The sequence below is a fragment of the Eurosta solidaginis genome, chromosome 4 (genome assembly GCF_040869045.1).
Source record: "Eurosta solidaginis isolate ZX-2024a chromosome 4, ASM4086904v1, whole genome shotgun sequence".
Taxonomy (NCBI): Eukaryota; Metazoa; Arthropoda; class Insecta; order Diptera; family Tephritidae; genus Eurosta; species Eurosta solidaginis.
In genome coordinates this window covers 76,604,903-76,627,522 of record NC_090322.1, presented here as the reverse complement: position 1 = coordinate 76,627,522, position 22,620 = coordinate 76,604,903, and the positions used below count along the sequence as shown (strand labels likewise).

At 48.1% G+C, this 22,620-nt stretch overlaps 1 protein-coding gene across 6 annotated transcripts in view; it reads left to right on the top strand.

Moving 5' to 3' along the window:
• SMC3 (structural maintenance of chromosomes 3) overlaps window positions 1-22,620 on the top strand; it is a 406,833-nt gene that overhangs the window by 74,463 nt on the left and 309,750 nt on the right. For 2 of the 6 annotated variants that reach the window (XM_067782139.1, XM_067782144.1), the window contains exons 2-3: window positions 1,431-1,493; window positions 1,546-1,660. The exons of 1 other annotated variant lie outside the window; for it this stretch is intronic. In XM_067782139.1, coding sequence (XP_067638240.1) covers window positions 1,479-1,493; window positions 1,546-1,660 — 130 coding nt within the window. In that variant the 5' untranslated portion in view covers window positions 1,431-1,478. Of the gene's footprint in view, window positions 1-1,361; window positions 1,494-1,545; window positions 1,661-22,620 lie in introns of all 6 variants that reach the window. 3 more of the 6 variants (XM_067782143.1, XM_067782140.1, XM_067782142.1) reach the window with 2 other exon arrangements.

Genomic DNA, 22,620 nt, shown 5'->3' with positions numbered 1-22,620 from the left:
TCCGGATCTAGGTGTTTAAACCTATTTCTATGAGGGGGGTAAGCCCCTTTCATTTTGTTTGATTTCAGCTACCAAATATGTAGTTTTAACACAACCACTTAGAAATAAATATTTACACTAACGGTCGCGTAGAAGAAAAATACAATACAAGCTTATTTATCACACTATAGTGTCTATAGACTTAGTTGCGCTGCGTAAAAAACACGTCTGCGTAAGGCGGCTGCCCGAATAAGACTGTTTTGTTAATTTATTTTGCCATGTTCACAATATAAAATGAATTTCAATTATTGCAATAAAAATTGCAGTTTGATGTATGCAATGACTATTGCATAGTATGAAAACGAGCTGCTTATTCACCAAAAGTATATATGCGATCAATTGTCTTTGATACGCCGTTAGTTCGCGTTACAATTTCGAGAATTATCTTTTATTTTAGTATGTATGTAAATGCAAATTAAGTTTCAAAATGTGGCCTGTTGCCATGTGTTTTTCACTCAAAAACGTTGATGAACGTGTACCGTCATGACGGCCGCTATGTAACGGCAGGTATACTCACCGTTTTTAGCGGCAATGCCTTGTTGGAAACTACGAACAGGTGCGGCAGACGTGTTGAAAATTTAATTTTACATTTTGGCATGTTTTTTAAGTTTAAAAAAAATTGTTTTTTAATAAACTTACAACAGAAAAATTTCAATTAAAAAATGTTGTTTATTTTATAAATAATTTGAAATATTTGACAAAATGTTTACCGCTTTGACAATAGCGGTGGGAAAAAACGGTGATGAACGAGTTTCTACCGTCATGACGGCCGTAATGTTTTGTGCCCTGCCGGTGAACTTCACCGTCTTCTTAGTTTCCACATAATTACTTTTACATTGCAAGCCAAGACTTTAGTCAGTAGTAAAAAGTTATTTTCCTATTCCTATTTTTTCAAATCGTGGTAAAATGTTCCCCTCTTCTGACCGTCGAAAAAACACCCGTACCGTTTGGGATAGCATGCATATTCTGTCTTTTATTTACTTCATCTGGTGATGGGAGGACCGGCCAGGGTAATTTTTATAAAAGCGGCCAAATGCCGCCAACGCAGTAAGGCATTATGGGCAAAAATGCTAAGGATCACACCCCCGGTTTTGGTGGGACCTGGGATAATTTTTCGATTATTCTTTAATATCTTTCAAAATTTTCATTACCCGCTTTCGGATTTTTTGGTCGTGTATTAAGGGTGTCATGCTTTCGTATAGAATTACCTTCGTTTTTTCGGTTACATCTTTTGAACGGCTCAAATATTGTGGTTCCGTATTCTGATTTGTGCCTTTTGACACCCATTCCTATATTTTTGTACGTGTCATACTATCGTATAGAAGAGTGTCATACTGTCGTATAGAATTACCCCAAATAAATAAATAAAATATTTGGTTGTTTTATTAAAGAAACTGCTCTTAAACATTCTATTTGACGCTGCCTAACTGAACAAAGCAATGCATATTAGACAGGTATGATGTTTTTTTATTACCCTATACCATTTTTAAAAATCATTTATTACAGATTATTATTCAAGGATTTAAGAGTTATAAAGATCAAACTGTTGTTGAGCCCTTCGACAAAAGGCACAATGTTGTTGTTGGCAGGAACGGATCAGGAAAGAGCAATTTTTTCTATGGTAAGAAATTTTAATGCTTAAGTAAAAAACAAGGCTTGTTCAGCTAGAACATAGTAAATATAAGGTTGTTGCTGTTGTTGTTGTAGTGCTTCGCCCCATCCAATAGAAGCGACCACTCAAATGTGTGAAATTCAAGGGGTTGATAAGCGTAATACAGAGTTTCATACCTTGAGAGATTCCACAACTCAATTGTCAACCTTACCTACACGAGGGGAATCTTGTTACAAATATGAATGTATCATACACATGTTTGGCAAGCGATGCTCTGGCGACTTCGAAACCGTAGGCGAGTTTCTTTAACAGTAATACAGAAACAACAACAACAACTCAAAAATTATCATCAATATCATCTAAAAGCAATCAAAGGAAACTTGCAGTTTCAACAGTGGTCGACCATAGAAAAAGGGAGGTTAGAAGCGTTGGTTCCCCATTGCTATTGAAAAGATGGTTGAAGTAATGTGGAATATACTCTATGTATGTTGGGGTTGATTCTGGATAGGTAAGAGTTTGGTCTGTTATAGTAGATGCCACTGAGAACCGGTTTGTGATTTTCATCTACACACGGCTAAGTTATCAGATGCCGTTCGATTCCCAAGACAGCCGGTTCTATGTACCGGAGCGACTCGGGATTTTTCCCAACCAAGGGCTGTAATTTCAGTGTAACCCCATTTAATTTTTTGCGTCCCTCCCACAAATTGTCATCCTCCCAGCAGATCCTTGCAGCGGGACTGCGCCATATTCTCCTGCTCCGGACAGGTATCGAACCCAATCCGTTCTCTTGACCCCGGTCATGAGAAATGGTTTTCCTGCGTTTGCCGGAAAGAATCTTTTGAGGACGGCCATACTATTGTCAGTGTGTCACGTGGAAGGGATGGCTTGGGACAGGTTGCTCTGGGCTAGATCCCAAAACCCGACGTCCTCGTAACTTTTATAAATCTTTTGTGGCTACTTGCTGTTCACGCCCAAGTGCGTCACGTAGTCTACGCGAAGGCAACCCCCGACGGGCTTCATTGCGCTATGTTGCCAGGCCACAAACCTAACTACACCAGCCCAATGCTTACCCAGGGACGTTCAGTCGCAGATCCACAACAGCATTTTCGTCCTGGCCTTCCACAACTCAGTCGTAGTCACCCGTCACTTAACCCTAGAGTGACGACGTCTCCCCGCTGCACTTCAGAATTCTGCAGTTAAACTGTAATGGATTTACTGGGAAGATAACGGAGATAGTCGATTTCATGAAACGGCATAATATCCACATCGCTTCGATTCAAGAGACTAAACTCACAGCAAGATCTGCTCTGCAGACCTGTTCTGGGTTCAGTGTCCAAAGACAGTTTTTTATTTATTTATTTATTACAGTCTTTGGTCTTAGATTAAATCTATGAGTTCACATTTATACAGTCTTTGGATTTTGCATAATAGATTTTGATTTATAAAATGTATTTCTTTTTTACCTAATACGTACTCCTTTACAATATTTGTATAAAGCCTCTCAAACTCTTTCATATTTTTACAATCTTTAAAGTCTCTAGGTAGATCATTGTATTCTCTTAATCCCTCAAAATATATACTCTTTTTATCAAATTCGGATTTTACAATTGGCCAGTGAAAATTATTTTTGTTTCAGTGTTATAGTTATGGATATCATTGTTGTATTTTACACGATAATTTATATAATTTGGTAGGTTTCCTAATTTCATATTGTGTATGAATTTCAATGTAGAATATAACACAAGGTCTTTCACACTAAGCCAGATGGATCGGCTGCATGTTAAATTGCAGGAAGATTACATCGCAATGGGGGTTTGACGAGGCGATCAACCAACTGCTCGGCCGATTCGATGAGGGACCCGTAAAACTTACGGCTTACGCTGATGACGTTGCAATTGTCATAAGTGGAAAGTGCCTTCCAACGATTAGCTCTTTGGTGGATCGGGCGCTTCGGGATATTCATACCTGGACATCTAATGTCGGGTTGAAAGTCAACGCGGAGAAGACGGATATGGTCTTGTTAACAAAGAGGTACAAGGTCCCAAATTGGACCAGGCCAAATTAGGAGGGGTGACCCGCTTCCCAAGGCAGTCGGTTCTATGTACCGGAGCGACTCGGGATTTTTCGCGACCAAGGACTGTCATTTCAGTGTAACCCCATTTAATCTGTTTCGTCCCTCCCACAAATTGTCATCCTTCCAGCAGCTCCTTGCAGCAGGACTGCTCCATACTCTCTTACTCCGGGAAGGCATCGAATACAATCCGGGTCCGTCTCCTGACCCCGGTCCTGAGAAATGGTTTTGCTGCATCTGCCGGAAAAGAATCTTTTTAGGACGGTCATACTCTGTTCAGTGTGTCTCGTGCAAGGGATGGTTCCATCGGACAGGTTGTTCTGGGCTTGATCCCAAAACCCGACGTCCACGTAACTTTTATAAATCTTTTGTGGCTTCTTGCTGTTCATGCCCAAGGGCGTCCCGTAGTCTACGCTTAAGCGCAAGCCACAACAAGTACCCGCTGCTGCTCGCGCCCCACGGCGCCAACAACTCAAACAGCTGATACCACTCATAACTACTACCTTCGTAGTAGAGTTGGTAGCAATGCTGAGCATCAGCCCCTGCCCCCGTCTTCTCCCCCCCTCTTTTCCGTCAGCAATCGTGCAGGTCAGGGAAACAGACTCTTAGTCCCTACCTCCGTTTGCACCGTCTACCAGCACAGAATATATAGGTTTGCGACATCCGCCCAATGCAGCTCCTGCCTTGGGTGGTGCCACTTTCCTAGATGTTCTAGTCTCCGCGACGGCAACCCCCCGACGGGTTTCATCGCGCCATGTTGCCAGGTCGCAAACCCAAATCATCCGGGTACCCCAATTCTTGCCCAAGGACGCCCAGTCCCAGGGCCACAACAGCAATTGCTTCCTGGCCTTCCACAACCCAGGCGTAGTCACCCGTCACTTACCCCCAGAGTGGCAGCGTCTCCCCTTATGCACTTCAGAATTCTGCAGTTAAACTGGAATGGACTAACTGGGAAGATTACGGAGATAGTCGATTTCATGAAGCGGCACAACATCCGCATTGCTGCCATTCAAGAGACTAAACTCACAGCAAGATCTGCATTGCAGACCTGCTCTGGGTATAATGTCCACAGGAAAGACCGCGAGAGCGGAAATGGAGGCGGCCTCGCGTTTATCATACACCACTCTGTAGCAATATTATATATTTGATCCTGGCATCGACCGCAGGGACAATGTCTGAGAACGTGAAGGCCTATCTGTCCGGTCAGGCGATGCAAACCTAAAAATCATCAACATCTACATCCCTCCTGCCACCTGTTGCCCCAGTGGATACCGCCCTAATATCAGGGCCTTTCTCACTGGCAACAATCGCATTATCTTAGGCGATTTCAATGCCCATCATGATATATGGCATTCAAACTTGCGGGCGGACAGTAGGGGTGAGATGTTGGCGGATCAAATAGAAGAAACGACGTTCTGCACAATAAACGGAGACGCCCCCACACGTATGGTAGGAAGCTGTCACAGCTCGCCAGATATCTCAATCGTGAGCGCAGAACTCGTAAACTGCGTCAACTGGCAGCCGATGGTAACATTAGCATCCGACCACCTGCCCATACTTATTTCGCTCGAGCGTACCGCCGACTTCATCGTCACTGAAAAACGCACATTCATAAACTTCAAAAAAGGAAAGTGGGAAGAATATAAATCCTTTACAGACAACCGCTTTGCTGCCCTCCCTATCCCGACTGATGCCCGCCAAGGGGAGCGTGCCTTCCGTAAGGACATTGAATCCGCTTCGGCACGTTTCATTCCCGCCGGGAGAATTCCCGAAATCCGGCCCCACTTCCCGGCGGAGGCCGCCAACTTAGCGAGAGAACGTGATCTTATAAGACAGCTTGATCCAGGCGACCCCCAAATAAGTGATATAAACCAACGCATCAGATTGCTTGTGGATGAACACAAGCGGGCGAAATAAGAGGAGCACCTAAGAGGTTGTAACCTCTCTACCGGTGTGGGTAAATTTTGGTTCAACGTAAAGTCCCTATCGAATCCGACTAAGCACAAAGACAAAGTTTCCATCGCCTTTGGCGACAAAGTGCTGTCGGATGCGGAAAAATGCGCGATCGCTTTCTGCCGACAATATATTATGCATCCTACGGCCGACAAAGATAGACGGAGAGCCAATAGACACGCACATAAACACAAATTCAGCGCGTCACCAATCACCATCACCGCTAAAGAGGTTGAGGACGCCATTGGTCGTGCTAAACCATCCAAAGCAGTGGGCCTAGACGGCATAGCCATGCCGATGCTTAAAAGCCTAGGGAAAGTGGGTTTCAAATATTTAGCGCATGTCCTCAACCTGTCTCTTTCCACCTTTGTCATACCCGAGAAATGGAAAATGGCCAAGGTAGTCCCGCTACTAAAGCCTGGGAAACCAGCTAACATAGGTTGTTGTTGTTGTTGTAGCAATGCTCGCCCCACCTAATAGCCGCGACCGATCACAAATTGTCATCAATACCCTCTAACGGGAGTCAAAGGAAACTTGCCGTTTCAACAGGGGTGGACCATAAGGAAAGGGGTGTTAGAGGCGTTGGTTCCACATTACAATTGAAGAGATGGTTGGTGTCATGTGGGGACACATTGCAAGCGGGGCATATATTTTGTATGCCAGGTTGATTCTGGATAGGTAAGAGTTTAACCTGTTACAGTATCCAGAACGAAGTTGAGCAAGAGTGACACGCGTTTCCCTGGGAAGTATGTGTTCCTCTTCCGCAAGTTTTGGATAATTTTCGTTAAGTACTGGATTCACCGGGCAATTCCCGGCATAAAGGTCCGACGCCTGTTTATGGAGTTCACCAAGGACCTGCTTGTGTTTTTTCACTTCATACGGCTGGGTTCTCAGGTGCCGTATTTCCTCAAAATGCTTACGGAGATGACTCCTTAAGGCCCTAGGCGGTGCTGGTTCATCAATCAGATGTCTGTTGGGGGGATTCAAGGGGTTGTGTAGCGCAATATATAGCTTCTCCAACCCAATTGTCAACCTCACCTTCGAGCGGCGAATCCCGTTTCACTAACAGACGAGGCTCTGGCGACCCCAAGCTCCTCATGGAACTTGGGGTGGGGAGGGAGGGATGGCCTGAAGGTTTAATGTGGCCATATAAATCGTTCCCGAGATGGTCGGGCCAGCACCTTAATGGTGCTGTGTTACCGGAGCGTATCGGATCTGTATCCGACAAAGGACCATCACATCGATAACACTCCCCAAAGCCTTCGGGGAGTAACCTAATCGCTACAACAACAACAACAACAACATGTCTGTTGGGATGCCCAGGTTTCTGGGTATTCAACAGGAACTGTTTGGTCAGCATCTCATTTCTCTCCCTGATGGGGAGTATTCTCGCCTCATTATGCAGATGGTGTTCTGGGGACATAAGAAGACAGCCCCTGGCGATTCTGAGAGCAGTATTTTGGCAGGCCTGTAGTTTCTTCCAGTGGGTGATTTTTATGCTTGGCGACCATATGGGTGACGCGTAGCACGTAATCGGCTGGCTAATTGCTTTGTATGTAGTCATGAGCGTTTCTTTATCTTTTCCCCAAGTACTGCCAGCGAGGGATTTGAGGATTTTGTTACGGCTCTGAATTCTCGGAACAATTGCGGCTGCGTGCTCACCAAAATGTAGATCCTGATCAAACGTCACACCCAAGATTTTGGGGTGTCGGACAGTCGGTAGCGTAGTGCCATCGACGTGGATGTTCAAAATGGTCGACATTTGGGGCATCCATGTTGTAAATAAGGTCGCGGAAGATTTAGTCGGTGATAATGCCAGGTTTCGCGAGGCGAAAAAACTGGAGAGATCAGGGAGGTAGCCGTTTATTTTATTGCAAAGCGCATCGATCTTTGGGCCTGGGCCTGTGGCCATTATTGTGCAGTCATCGGCGTAGGAAACGATTGTGACTCCTTCCGGTGGTGAAGGTAGCTTAGATATGTAGAAATTAAACAAAAGTGGGGAATTGGACACCACCCTGTGGCACCCCCTGTTTAATTCTCCTTGGTTTTGATGTTTCGTTTCTAAATTGCACCGATGCCTGCCGACCACCCAGATAATTTGTGGTCCACCTTTTAAGACATGGGGGAAGGGTAGACCCTTCCAGGTCCTGCAGTAACGAGCCATGGTTGACCGTATCAAAAGCTTTTGATAGGTCTAGCGCTACGAGTACTGTTCTATGGTGGGGGTATTGATTTAAACCGCAATTTATCTGCGTGCTAATGGCATTCAGCGCGGTGGTAGTGCTATGGAGTTTTCTGAAGCCATGCTGATGAGGGGCTAGCTGCAAATTTGCTTGGAAATAAGGGAGCAGAATGGCTTCAAGCGTCTTTGCCGCTGGCGATAGGAGAGATATCGGACGATACGACTCACCTATGTTAGCTGGTTTCCCAGGCTTTAGTAGCGGGACCACCCTGGCCATTTTCCATTTCTCAGGTATGACAAAGGTGGAAAGAGACAGATTGAAGACATGTGCTAAATATTTGAACCCCTCTTTCCCTAGGTTTTTAAGCATCGGCATGGCTATGCCGTCTGGGCCCACTGCTTTGGATGGTTTAGCACGACCAATCGCGTCCTGAACCTCTTTAGCGGTGATGGTGATTGGTGACGCGCTGAATTTGTGTTTATGTGCGCGTCTATTGGCTCTCCGTCTATCTTTGTCGACCGTAGGATGCGTTATATATTGTCGGCAGAAAGCGCTCGCGCATTTTTTCGCGTCCGACAGCACTTTGTCGCCAAAGGCGATGGAAACTTTGTCTTTGTGCTTAGCCGGATTCGATAGGGACTTTACGGTGGACCAAAGTTTACCCACACCGGTAGAGAGGTTACAACCTCTTAGGTGCTCCTCCCATTTCGCCCGCTTGTGTTCATCTACAAGCAATCTGATGCGTTGGTTTATATCCCTTATTTGGGGGTCGCCTGGGTCAAGCTGTATTATAAGGTCACGTTCTCTCGCTAAGTTTGCGGCCTCCGCCGGGAAGTGGGGCCGGATTTCGGGAATTCTCCCGGCGGAAATGAAATGTGCCGAGGCGGATTTAATGACCTTACGGAAGGCACGCTCCCCTTGGCGGGCATCAGTCGGGGTAGGGAGGGCAGCTAGGCGGCTGTCTGTAAAGGATTTATATTCTTCCCACTTTCCTTTTTTTAAGTTTATGAAAGTGCGTTTTTCAGTGACGATGAAGTCGGCGTTACGCTCAAGCGAAATAAGTATGGGCAGGTGGTCGGATGCCAATGTTACCATCGGCTGCCAGTTGACGCAGTGTACGAGTTCTGCACTCACGATTGAGATATCTGGCGCGCTGTGACAGCTTCCTACCATACGTGTGGGGGCGTCTCCGTTTATTGTGCAGAACGTCGTTTCTTCTATTTGATCCGCCAACATCTCACCCCTACTGTCCGCCCGCAAGTTTGAATGCCATAGATCATGGTGGGCATTGAAATCGCCTAAGATAATGCGATTGTTGCCAGTGAGTAAGGCCCTGATATTAGGGCGGTATCCACTGGGGCAACAGGTGGCAGGAGGGATGTAGATGTTGATGATTTCTAGGTTTGCATCGCCTGACCGGACAGATAGGCCTTGACGTTCTAAGACATTGTCCCTGCGGTCGATGCCAGGATCAAATATACAATATTGCACAGAGTGGTGTATGATAAACGCGAGACCGCCTCCATTTCCGCTTTCGCGGTCTTTCCTGTGGACGTTATACCCAGAGCAGGTCTGCAATGCAGATCTTGCTGTGAGTTTAGTCTCTTGAATCGCAGCAATGCGGATGTTGTGCCACTTCATGAAATCGACTATCTCCGTAATCTTTCCAGTTAGTCCATTACAGTTTAACTGCAGAATTCTGAAGTGCATAAGGGGAGACCTCGCCACTCTGGGGGTAAGTGACGGGTGACTACGCCTGGGTTGGGGAAGGCCAGGACGCAATTGCTGTTGTGGCCCTAGGACTGGGCGTCCTTGGGCAAGCATTGGGGTACCCGGATGATTTGGGTTTGCGGCCTGACAACATGGCGCGATGAAACCCGTCGGGGGGTTGCCGTCGCGGAGACCAGAACATCTAGGTAAGTGGCACCACCCAAGGCAGGAGCTGCATTGGGCGGATGTCGCAAACATATATATTCTGTGCTGGCAAACGGTGCAAACGGAGGTAGGGACTAAGAGTCTGTTTCCCTGACCTAAACGATTGCTGCCAAAAAGAGGGGGGGGGGGGGAGAAGACGGGGGCAGGGGCTGCTGCTCAGCATTGCTTCCGACTCTACAACGAAGATTGTAGTTATGAGTGGTAGCAGCTGTTTGAGTTGTTGGCGCCGTGGGGCGCGAGCAGCAGCGGGTACTTGTTGTGGCTTGCTGAGCAGCGGGGCTGCTGGAAGGTAGTGGGGGGCGCTTAGCCGTAGACTACGGGACGCCCTTGGGCGTGAACAGCAAGGAGCCACAAAAGATTTATAAAAGTTACGTGGACGTCGGGTTTTGGGATCAAGCCCAGAACAACCTGTCCGATGCAACCATCCCTTGCACGAGACACACTGAACAGAGTATGACCGTCCTAAAAAGATTCTTTTCCGGCAGATGCAGCAAAACCATTTCTCAGGACCGTGGTCAGGAGACGGACCCGGATTAGATTCGATGCCTTCCCGGAGTAAGAGAAAATGGAGTAGTCCTGCTGCAAGGAGCTGCTGTGAGTATGACAATTTGTGGGAGGGACGAAACAAATTAGATGGGGTCACACTGAAATGACAGTCCTTGGTCGGGAAAAATCCCGAGTCGCTCCGGTACATAGAACCGACTGCCTTGGGAAGGAGAAGAGATTTGCAAGCTAACATAGGTGAGTTGTTGTTGTTGTTGTAGCAATGCTCGCCCCACCTAATAGCCTCGACCGATCACAAATTGTCATCAAAATCCTATAATAGGAGTCCAAGGAAACTTGCCGTTTCAACAGGGGTGGACCATAAGGAAAGGGGTGTTAGAGGCGTTGGTTCCACATTACAATTGAAGATACGTGTGGGGGCGTCTCCGTTTATTGTGCAGAACGTCGTTTCTTCTATTTGATCCGCCAACATCTCACCCCTACTGTCCGCCCGCAAGTTTGAATGCCATAGATCATGATGGGCATTGAAATCGCCTAAGATAATGCGATTGTTGCCAGTTAGTAAGGCCCTGATATTAGGGCGGTATCCACTGGGGCAACAGGTGGCAGGAAGGATGTAGATGTTGGTGATTTCTAGGTTTGCATCGCCTGACCGGACAGATAGGCCTTGACGTTCTAAGACATTGGGGTACCCGGATGATTTGGGTTTGCGACCTGGCAACATGGCGCGATGAGACCAGTCGGGTGGTTGCCGTCGCGGAGACCGGGCAGATAGGCCTTGACGTTCTAAGACATTGTCCCTGCGGTCGATGCCAGGATCAAATATATAATATTGCACAGAGTGGTGTATGAATCGCAGCAATGCGGATGTTGTGCCGCTTCATGAAATCGACTATCTCCGTAATCTTCCCAGTTAGTACATTACAGTTTAACTGCAGAATTCTGAAGTGCATAAGGGGAGACGCCGCCACTCTGGGGGTAAGTGACGGGTGACTACGCCTGGGTTGTGGAAGGCCATGACGCAATTGCTGTTGTGGCCCTGGAACTGGGCGTCCTTGCGCAAGCATTGGGGTACCCGGATGATTTGGGTTTGCGACCTGGCAACATGGCGCGATGAAACCCGTCGGGGGGTTGCCGTCGCGGAGACCGGACAGATAGGCCTTGACGTTCTAAGACATTGTCCCTGCGGTCGATGCCAGGATCAAATATATAATATTGCACAGAGTGGTGTATGATAAACGCGAGACCGCCTCCGTTTCCGCTCTCGCGGTCTTTCCTGTGGACATTATACCCGGAGCAGGTCTGCAATGCAGATCTTGCTGTGAGTTTAGTATCTTGAATCGCAGCAATGCGGATGTTGTGCCACTTCATGAAATCGACTATCTCCGTAATCTTTCCAGTTAGTCCATTACAGTTTAACTGCAGAATTCTGAAGTGCATAAGGGGAGACCTCGCCACTCTGGGGGTAAGTGACGGGTGACTACGCCTGGGTTGAGGAAGGCCAGGACGCAATTGCTGTTGTGGCCCTAGGACTGGGCGTCCTTGGGCAAGCATTGGGGTACCCGGATGATTTGGGTGTGCGGCCTGGCAACATGGCGCGATGAAACCCGTCGGGGGGTTGCCGTCGCGGAGACCAGAACATCTAGGGAAGTGGCACCACCCAAGGCAGGAGCTGCATTGGGCGGATGTTGCAAACATATATATTCTGTGCTGGCAAACGGTGCAAACGGAGGTAGGGACTAAGAGTCTGTTTCCCTGACCTAAACGATTGCTGCCAAAAAGAGGGGGGGGGGGAGAAGACGGGGGCAGGGGCTGCTGCTCAGCATTGCTTCCGACTCTACAACGAAGATTGTAGTTATGAGTGGTAGCAGCTGTTTGAGTTGTTGGCGCCGTGGGGCGCGAGCAGCAGCGGGTACTTGTTGTGGCTTGCTGAGCAGCGGGGCTGCTGGAAGGTAGTGGGGGGCGCTTAGACGTAGACTACGGGACGCCCTTGGGCGTGAACAGCAAGGAGCCACAAAAGATTTATAAAAGTTACGTGGACGTCGGGTTTTGGGATGAAGCCCAGAACAACCTGTCCGATGCAACCATCCCTTGCACGAGACACACTGAACAGAGTATGCCCGTCCTAAAAAGATTCTTTTCCGGCAGATGCAGCAAAACCCATTTCTCAGGACCGTGGTCAGGAGACGGACCCGGATTAGATTCGATGCCTTCCCGGAGTAAGAGAATATGGAGTAGTCCTGCTGCAAGGAGCTGCTGTGAGGATGACAATTTGTGGGAGGGACGAAACAAATTAGATGGGGTCACACTGAAATGACAGTCCTTGGTCGGGAAAAATCCCGAGTCGCTCCGGTACATAGAACCGACTGCCTTGGGAAGGAGAAGAGATTTGCAAGCTAACATAGGTGAGTTGTTGTTGTTGTTGTAGCAATGCTCGCCCCACCTAATAGCCTCGACCGATCACAAATTGTCATCAAAATCCTATAATAGGAGTCCAAGGAAACTTGCCGTTTCAACAGGGGTGGACCATAAGGAAAGGGGTGTTAGAGGCGTTGGTTCCACATTACAATTGAAGATACGTGTGGGGGCGTCTCCGTTTATTGTGCAGAACGTCGATTCTTCTATTTGATCCGCCAACATCTCACCCCTACTGTCCGCCCGCAAGTTTGAATGCCATAGATCATGATGGGCATTGAAATCGCCTAAGATAATGCGATTGTTGCCAGTTAGTAAGGCCCTGATATTAGGGCGGTATCCACTGGGGCAACAGGTGGCAGGAAGGATGTAGATGTTGGTGATTTCTAGGTTTGCATCGCCTGACCGGACAGATAGGCCTTGACGTTCTAAGACATTGACGTTCTAAGACATTGGGGTACCCGGATGATTTGGGTTTGCGACCTGGCAACATGGCGCGATGAGACCAGTCGGGGGGTTGCCGTCGCGGAGACCGGGCAGATAGGCCTTGACGTTCTAAGACATTGTCCCTGCGGTCGATGCCAGGATAAAATATATAATATTGCACAGAGTGGTGTATGAATCGCAGCAATGCGGATGTTGTGCCGCTTCATGAAATCGACTATCTCCGTAATCTTCCCAGTTAGTACATTACAGTTTAACTGCAGAATTCTGAAGTGCATAAGGGGAGACGCCGCCACTCTGGGGGTAAGTGACGGGTGACTACGCCTGGGTTGTGGAAGGCCAGGACGCAATTGCTGTTGTGGCCCTGGAACTGGGCGTCCTTGCGCAAGCATTGGGGTACCCGGATGATTTGGGTTTGCGACCTGGCAACATGGCGCGATGAAACCCGTCGGGGGGTTGCCGTCGCGGAGACCGGACAGATAGGCCTTGACGTTCTAAGACATTGTCCCTGCGGTCGATACCAGGATCAAATATATAATATTGTACAGAGTGGTGTATGATAAACGCGAGACCGCCTCCGTTTCCGCTCTCGCGGTCTTTCCTGTGGACATTATACCCGGAGCAGGTCTGCAATGCAGATCTTGCTGTGAGTTTAGTCTCTTGAATCGCAGCAATGCGGATGTTGTGCCGCTTCATGAAATCGACTATCTCCGTAATCTTCCCAGTTAGTACATTACAGTTTAACTGCAGAATTTGAAGTGCGTAAGGGGAGACGCCGCCACTCTGGGGTAAGTGACGGGTGACTACGCCTGGGTTGTGGAAGGCAAGGACGCAATTGCTGTTGTGGCCCTGAACTGGGCGTCCTTGCGCAAGCATTGGGGTACCCGGATGATTTGGGTTTGCGACCTGGCAACATGGCGCGATGAAACCCGTCGGGGGGTTGACGTCGCGGAGACCAGAACATCTAGGAAAGTGGCACCACCCAAGGCAGGAGCTGCATTGGGCGGATGTCGCAAACCTATATATTCTGTGCTGGCAGATGGAGCAAGCGGAGGTAGGGACTAAGAGTCCGTTTCCCTGACCTGCACGATTGCTGCCGGAAAAGAGGGGGGGAGAAGACGGGGGCAGGGGCTGATGCTCAGCATTGCTACCAACTCTACTACGAAGGTAGTAGTTATGAGTGGTATCAGCTGTTTGAGTTGTTCGCGCCGTGGGGCGCGAACAGCAGCGGGTACTTGTTGTGGCTTGCTGAGCAGCGGGGCTGCTGGAAGGTAGTGGGGGGCGCTTAGGCGTAGATTACGGGACGCCCTTGGGCGTGAACAGCAAGGAGCTACAAAAGATTTATAAAAGTTACGTGGACGTCGGGTTTTGGGATCAAGCCCAGAACAACCTGTCCGATGCAACCATCCCTTGCACGAGACACACTGAACAGAGTATGACCGTCCTAAAAAGATTCTTTTCCGGCGGATGCAGCAAAATCATTTCTCAGGACCGGGGTCAGGAGACGGACCCGGATTGGATTCGATGCCTTCCCGGAGTAAGAGAATATAAAGCAGTCCTGCTGCAAGGAGCTGCTGGGAGGATGACAATTTGTGGGAGGGACGAAACAAATTAAATGGGGTCACACTGAAATGACAGTCCTTGGTCGGGAAAAATCCCGAGTCGCTCCGATACATAGAACCGACAGCCTTGGGAAACGCCAAACGTCCACTTCTATTGTGGCCTTAAGATCTCCCTCGTAGCGCAGATAGGGAATCAGGTATTCTGTTCGTCTTGTGATTGATGACGCTATACTACTATGGCCGTATGGTCAGTGCTCAAGCTGCCCCGAGGCACCGAGCCTGGTTGCAGTTGTTAACGCTATGTTCTTTGCTACCAGGTCTACAGGTGGAATGTGCCTATCTGCCGTCGGGGTTGTTTTCAGGGCTCCGGTAATGCTAAGCATTGATAGTCTGCATACCCCTCTAATTTTTTGAGGTAGGTTGTTTTTTGTGTGGCTTTCCACCAAACAAGAACTCCATAGTATAGAATAGGGCTTACAATCGCTGTAAAAACCAAATGAGAAAGAGAGGGCGATAAGCCCCACGTACTCCCCAGCATTCTTTTACATGCATAAAGTGCCGTCGCCTTCTTCACCCTCTCCAAGTGCAAGTTTTCTCCTGTAGGGTCACACCTCCTGTTGTTGTTGTTGTTGTAGCAATGCTCGCGCCACCTTATAGCCGCGACCGATCACAAATTGTCATCAATATCCTTTAACGGGAGTCCAAGGAAACTTGCCGTTTCAACAGGGGTGGACCATAAGGAAAGGGGTGTTAGAGGCATTGGTTCCATATTACAATTAAAGAGATGGTTGGTGTCATGTGGGGACAAATTGCAACCGGGGCATACATTTTGTATGTCGGGGTTGATTCTGGATAGGTAAGAGTTTAACCTGTTACAGTATCCAGAACGAAGTTGAGCAAGAGTGACACGAGTTTCCCTGGGAGGTATGCGTTCCTCTTCCGCGAATTTTGGATAATTTTCTTTAAGTACTGGATTCACCGGGCAATTTCCGGCATAAAGGTCCGACACCTGTTTATGGAGTTCACCAAGGACCTGCTTGTATTTTTTGACTTCATACGGCTGGGTTCTCAGGTGCCGTATTTCCTCAAAATGCTGACGGAGATGACTCCTTAAGCCCCTAGGCGGTGCTGGTTCATCAATCCGATGTCTGTTGGAATGCCCAGGTTTCTGGGTATTCAACAGGAACTGTTTGGTCAGCACCTCATATCTATCGCTGATGGGGAGTATTCTCGCCTCATTATGCAGATGGTGTTCTGGGGACATAAGAAGACAGCCCGTTGCGATTCTGAGAGCAGTATTTTGGCAGGCCTGTAGTTTCTTCCAGTGGGTAATTTTTAGGCTTGGCGACCATATGGGTGACGCGTAGCACGTAATCGGCTGGCTAATTGCTTTGTATGTAGTCATGAGCGTTTCTTTATCTTTTCCTCAGGTACTGCCAGCGAGGGATTTGAGGATTTTGTTACGGCTCTGAATTCTCGGAACAATTGCGGCTGCGTGCTCACCAAAATGTAGATTCTGATCAAACGTCACACCCAAGATGTTGGGGTGTAGGACAGTCGGTAGCGTAGTGCCATCGACGTGGATGTTCAAAATGGTCGACATTTGGGGCGTCCATGTTGTAAATAAGGTCACGGAAGATTTAGTCGGTGATAATGCCAGGTTTCGCGAGGCGAAAAAACTGGAGAGATCAGGGAGGTAGCCGTTTATTTTATTGCATAGCGCATCGATCTTTGGGCCTGGGCCTGTGGCCATTATTGTGCAGTCATCGGCATACGAAACGATTGTGACTTCTTCCGGTGGTGAAGGTAGCTTAGTTATGTAGAAATTAAACAAAAGTGGGGATAGGACACCACCCTGTGGCACCCCTTGTTTAATTCTAAGGACTGTCATTTCAGTGTGACGCCATTTAATTTGTTGCGTCCCTCTCACAAATTGTCATTCTCCCAGCAGCTCCTTGCAGCAGGACTGATCCATATTCTCTTACTCCGGGAAGGCATCGAATCCAATCCGGGTCCGTCTCCTGACCCCGGTCCTGAGAAATGGGTTTGCTGCATCTGCCGGAAAATAATCTTTTTAGGACGGCCATACTCTGTTCAGTGTGTCTCGTGCAAGGGATGGTTGCATCGGACAGGTTGTTCTGGGCTTGATCCCAAAACCCGACGTCTAAGTAACTTTTATAAATCTTTTGTGGCTCCTTGCTGTTCACGCCCAAGAGCGTCCCGTAGTCTACGCCTAAGCGCCCCCCCCACTACCTTCCAGCAGCCCCGCTGCTCAGCAAGCCACAAAAAGTACCCGCTGCTGCTCGCGCCCCACGGCGCCAACAACTCAAACAGCTGCTGCCACTCATAACTAACCTTCGTAGTATAGTCGGTAGCAATGCTGAGCATCAGCCCCTGCCCCGTCCCCCCCCCCCCCCCCCCCCCCCCCTTTTCCGGCAGCAATCGTGTAGGTCAGGGAAACAGACTCTTAGTCACTACCTCCGTTTGCACCGTTTGCCAGCACAGAATAGATAGGTTTGCGACATCCGCCAAATGCAGCTCCTGCCTTGGGTGGTGCCACTATCCTAGATGTTCTGGTCTCCGCGACGGCAACCCCCCGACGGGTTTCATCGCGCCATGTTGCCAGGTCGCAAACCCAAATTATCCGGGTACTGCAATGCTTGCCCAAGCACGTCCAGTCCCAGGGCCACAACAGGAATTGCGTCCTGGCCTTCCAAAACCCAGGCGTAGTCACCCGTCACTTACCCCCAGAGTGGCGGCGTCTCCCCTTATGCACTTCAAAATTCTGCAGTTAAACTGTAATGGACTAACTGGGAAGATTACGGAGATAGTCGATTTCATGAAGCGGCACAACATCCGCATTGCTGCGATTCAAGAGACTAAACTCACAGCAAGATCTGCATTGCAGACCTGCTCTGGGTATAATGTCCACAGGAAAGACCGCGAGAGCGGAAATGGAGGCGGCCTCGCGTTTATCATACACGACTCAGTGCAGTATTATATATTTGATCCTGGCATCGACCGCAGGGACAATGTCTTAGAACGTCGAGGCCTATCTGTCCGGTCAGGCGATGCAAACCTAGAAATCATCAACATCTACATCCCTCCTGCCACCTGTTGCCCCAGTGGATACCGCCCTAATATCAGAGCCTTACTCACTGGCAACAATCGCATAATCTTAGGCGATTTCAATGCCCATCACGATCTATGGCATTCAAACTTGCGGGCGGACAGTAGGGGTGAGATGTTGGCGGATCAAATAGAAGAAACGACGTTCCGCACAATAAACGGAGACGCCCCACACGTATGGTAGGAAGCTGTGACAGTTCGCCAGATATCTCAATCGTGCGCGCAGAGCTCGTAAACTGCGTCAACTGGCAGCCGATGGTAACATTGGCATCCGACCACCTGCCCATACTTATTTCGCTCGAGCGTTCCGCCGACTTCATCGTCGCAGAAAACGCACTTTCATTAACTTTAAAAAAGGAAAGTGGGACGAATACAAATCCTTTACAGACAACCGCTTTGCTGCCCTCCCTATCCCAAACGATGCCCGCCAAAGGGAGCGTGCTTTCCGCAAGGTCATTGAATCCGCCTCGGCACGTTTCATTCCCCCCGGGAGAATTCCCGAAATCCGGCCCCACTTCCCGGCGGAGGCCGCAAACTTAGCGAGAGGACGTGACCTTATAAGACAGCTTGATCCAGGCGACCCCCAAATGAGGGATATAAACCAACGCATCAGATTGCGTGTGGACGATCACAAGCGGGCGAAATGGGAGGAGCACCTAAGAGGTTGTAACCTCTCTACCGATGTGGGTAAACTTTGGTCCACCGTAAAGTTCCTATCGAATGCGACTAAGCACAAAGACAAAGTTTCCATCGCCTTTGGCGACAAAGTGCTGTCGGACGCGAAAAAATGCGCGAGCGCTTTCCGCCGACAATATATAATGCATCCTACGGTCGACAAAGATAGACGGAGAGCCAATAGACGCGCACATAAACACAAATTCAGCGCGTCACCAATCACCATCACCGCTAAAGAGGTTGAGGACGCCATTGGTCGTGCTAAACCATCCAAAGCAGTGGGCCCAGACGGCATAGCCATGCCGATGCTTAAAAGCCTAGGGAAAGAGGGTTTCAAATATTTAGCGAATGTCTTCAACCTGTCTCTTTCCGCCTTTGTCATACCCGAGAAATGGAAAATGGCCAAGGTGTTCCCGCTACTAAAGCCTGGGAAACCTGCTAACATAGATGAGTCGTATCGTCCGATATCTGTCCTATCGCCAGTAGCAAAGACGCTTGAAGCCATTTTGCTCCCTTATTTCCAAGCAAATTTGCAGCTAGCCTCTCATCAGCATGGCTTCAGAAAACTCCATAGCACTACCACCGCGCTAAATGTCATTAGCACCCAGATAAATTGCGGTTTAAATCAATACCCTCACCATAGAACAGTACTCGTAGCGCTAGACCTATCAAAAGCTTTTGATACGGTCCAACCATGGCTCGTTACTGCAAGACCTGGAAGGGTCTACCCTTCCCCCCTTTCTTAAAAGGTGGACCGCAAATTATCTGGGTGGTCGGCAGGCATCGGTGCAATTTAGAAACGAAACATCAAAAACAAGGAGAATTAAACAAGGGGTGCCACAGGGTGGTGTCCTATCCCCACTTTTGTTTACTTTCTACATATCTAAGCTACCTTCACCACCGGAAGGAGTCACAATCGTTTCCTACGCCGATAACTGCACAATAATGGCCACAGGCCCAGGCCCAAAGATCGATTCGCTATGCAATAAAATAAACGGCTACCTCCCTGATCTCTCCAGTTTTTTCGCCTCGCGAAACCTGGCATTATCACCGACTAAATCTTCCGCGACCTTATTTACAACATGGACGTCCCAAATGTCGACCATTTTGAGCATCCACGTCGATGGCACTACGCTACCGACTGTCCTACACCCCAAAATCTTGGGTGTGACATTTGATCAGGATCTAATTTTGGTGAGCACACAGCCGAAATTGTTCCGAGAATTCAGAGCCGTAACAAAATCCTCACATCCCTCCCTGGCAGTACCTTGGGAAAAGATAAAGAAACGCTCATGAATCCATACAAAGCAATTAGCCAGCCGATTACGTGCTACGCGTCACCTATATGGTCGCCAAGCCTAAAAAGTACCCACTGGAAGAAACTACAGGCCTGCCAAAATACTGCTCTAAGAATCGCCAAGGGCTGTCTTCTTATGTCCCCAGAACACCATCTGCATAATGAGGCGAGAATACTCCCCATCAGGGAGAGAAATGAGATGATGATGAGGAAATACGGCACCTGAGAACACAGTCGTATGAAGCGAAAAAACAAAAGCAGGTGCTTGGTGAACTCCGAAAACAGGCGTCGGACCTTTATGCCGGGAATTGCCCGGTGAATCCAGTACTTAAAGAAAAGTATCCAAAACTCGCGGAAGAGGAACGCATACTCCCCAGGGAAACGCGTGTCACTCTTGCTCAACTTCGTTCTGGATACTGTAACAGGTTAAACTCTTACCTATCCAGAATCAACCCCGACATACAAAATGTATGCCCCGCTTGCAATGTGTCCCCACGTGACACCAACCATCTCTTTAATTGTAATGTGGAACCAACGCCTCTAACACCCCTTTCCTTATTGATGACAATTTGTGATCGGTCGCGGCTGTTAGGTGGGGCGAAGCATTGCTACAACAACAACAACAACAGGTGGACGGTTGGCGCAACGCTCCCCACAGCAGCCGGTTCTACGTACCGGAGCGACTCGGGATTTTTTTTTCCGACCAAGGGCTGTCAATTCAGTGTACCCCCATTTAATTTCTTGCGTTCCTCCCACAAACTGTCATCCTTGGAGCAGCTCCTAGCAGCTGGACTGCTCCCTACCCTCCTGCTCCGGGAAGGTATTGAACCTAACCCCGGTTCCAGGCTGTGGTTCCGCTGCATATGTTGGAAAAGAATTTACCTTAGACGGTCATATTCTTTGCAGTGTGTCTCGTGTAAAAGACGGCGCCTCCACCTAATGTGGCCGCTACAACCCATCACTACAATCGACGTAGCATGGCTAGTAGCAAAGCCGAGCACCAGCTTTTACCCCCGTCCCTCCCCTCCCTTTCCGACACTCGTACTCGCGTAAGAAGGAGTCCTCAACTCCTTGTCCCCCACACCGTGTGTTCCGTATGCCGGCTCAGAGTGTTTACGATCGCGGCATCGGTCCAATGCAGTTCATGCCTTGGCCTATGTCACCTTCATATATGCTCTGGGCTTACAAACGGAAATCGTCCGACCTTCACATTTGTTGCACCTTGCTGCCAAAACACTAGTACCAACTCACTGACACCAGGTACACCAGCAGCATTCGGACTGCACACTCGACAAAGCCTATATCCTTCAAGGCGCCTTCATCCATCTCCGACTCCCAGAGTGACGACTGCCCCCTTATGCACGTCAGAATTCTGCAACTTAATTGTAACGGTTTAACTGGAAAGATCGCAGAGATAGTCAACAGAGATAGAAAACAACAACTACATGAATAAAAATAATATCCGTATTGCCGCAATTCAAGAAACAAAGCTAACAGCGAGATCGGATCTCCGAATTTGCGATGGCTACAACATTCATAGGCAAGATAACACAAGGGGAAATTGTGGTGGCCTTGCCTTTATTACTCATCACTCCGTGCAATATAGTCTATTTCAACCCAGTATCAGTCGCAAGGAAAATACCGTAGAAAGTGAAGGCATAACTATCCGGTCAGGCGATGTTGACCTAGGGGCTTAGGGAGTCATCTCCGTAAGCAATATTAGGAAATACGGCACCTGAGAACTCAGCCGTATGAAGCCAAAAAACACAAGCAGTTCCTCTGTGAACTCCACAAACAGGCGTCGAACCTTTATGCCGGGAATTGCCCGGTGAATCCAGTACTCAAAGAACAGTACCCAAAACTTGCGGAAGAGGAACGCCACTCCCCAGGGAAACACGAGTCACTCTAGCTCAACTTCGATCTGGATACTGTAACAGGTTAGACTCTTACCTATCCAGAATCAACCCCGACATATAAAATGTATGCCCCGCTTGCAATGTATCCCCACATGACACCAACCATCTCTTTAATTGTAATGTGGAACCAACGCCTCTAACACCCCTCTCATTATGGTCCCCCCTGTTGAAACAGCAAGTTTCCTTGGACTCCCGTTAGAGGATATTGATGGCAATTTGTGATTGGCCGCACCTATTGGATCGGGCGAAGCACTGCTACAACAACAACAACAACAACAACAGCGATGTTGACCTAGAAATAATTAATATTTATATTCCCCCTGCCACCTGCTGTCCAAGTGGCTATCGCCCTGATATCACTACGCTACTAGATGGCGAAAACCGTCTTATCCTCAGTGATTTAAACGCTCAGCACGATCTCTGGCATTAAATGGGGTCACACTGAAATGACAGTCCTTGGTCGGGAAAATCCCGAGTCGCTCCGGTCAGTGCACGGATTTTTAAAAAGAGATTGTTGGTAGACGAAAAATTAAAATAGTGGTAGGAGTTGGTACATTTTTTCCAAGAAAACGATAGCTACAGTTTATATTTGTACAAAACAATTCATAATTTATTGTAAAACAAATAAAGCACTTTTCACGGAAATAACACTTTTAAAAAATATGTAAGAAAACAAATAATAAATGTAAAATTGCCTATGTAATACTTGCTTTTTTCCTGTATTTACTGACGAAAATTTACCGAAGTGCCTAATTACAACAACAATTTTCCAATGTACCAAAAATACTACCACAAAATAACCGACTTCGGCATATCGTTTGCTTAAAAATTTGTTTATTTTCGTTCAAAATTATTCACAAAAAACTGATGAAAATAGCGCAGGAA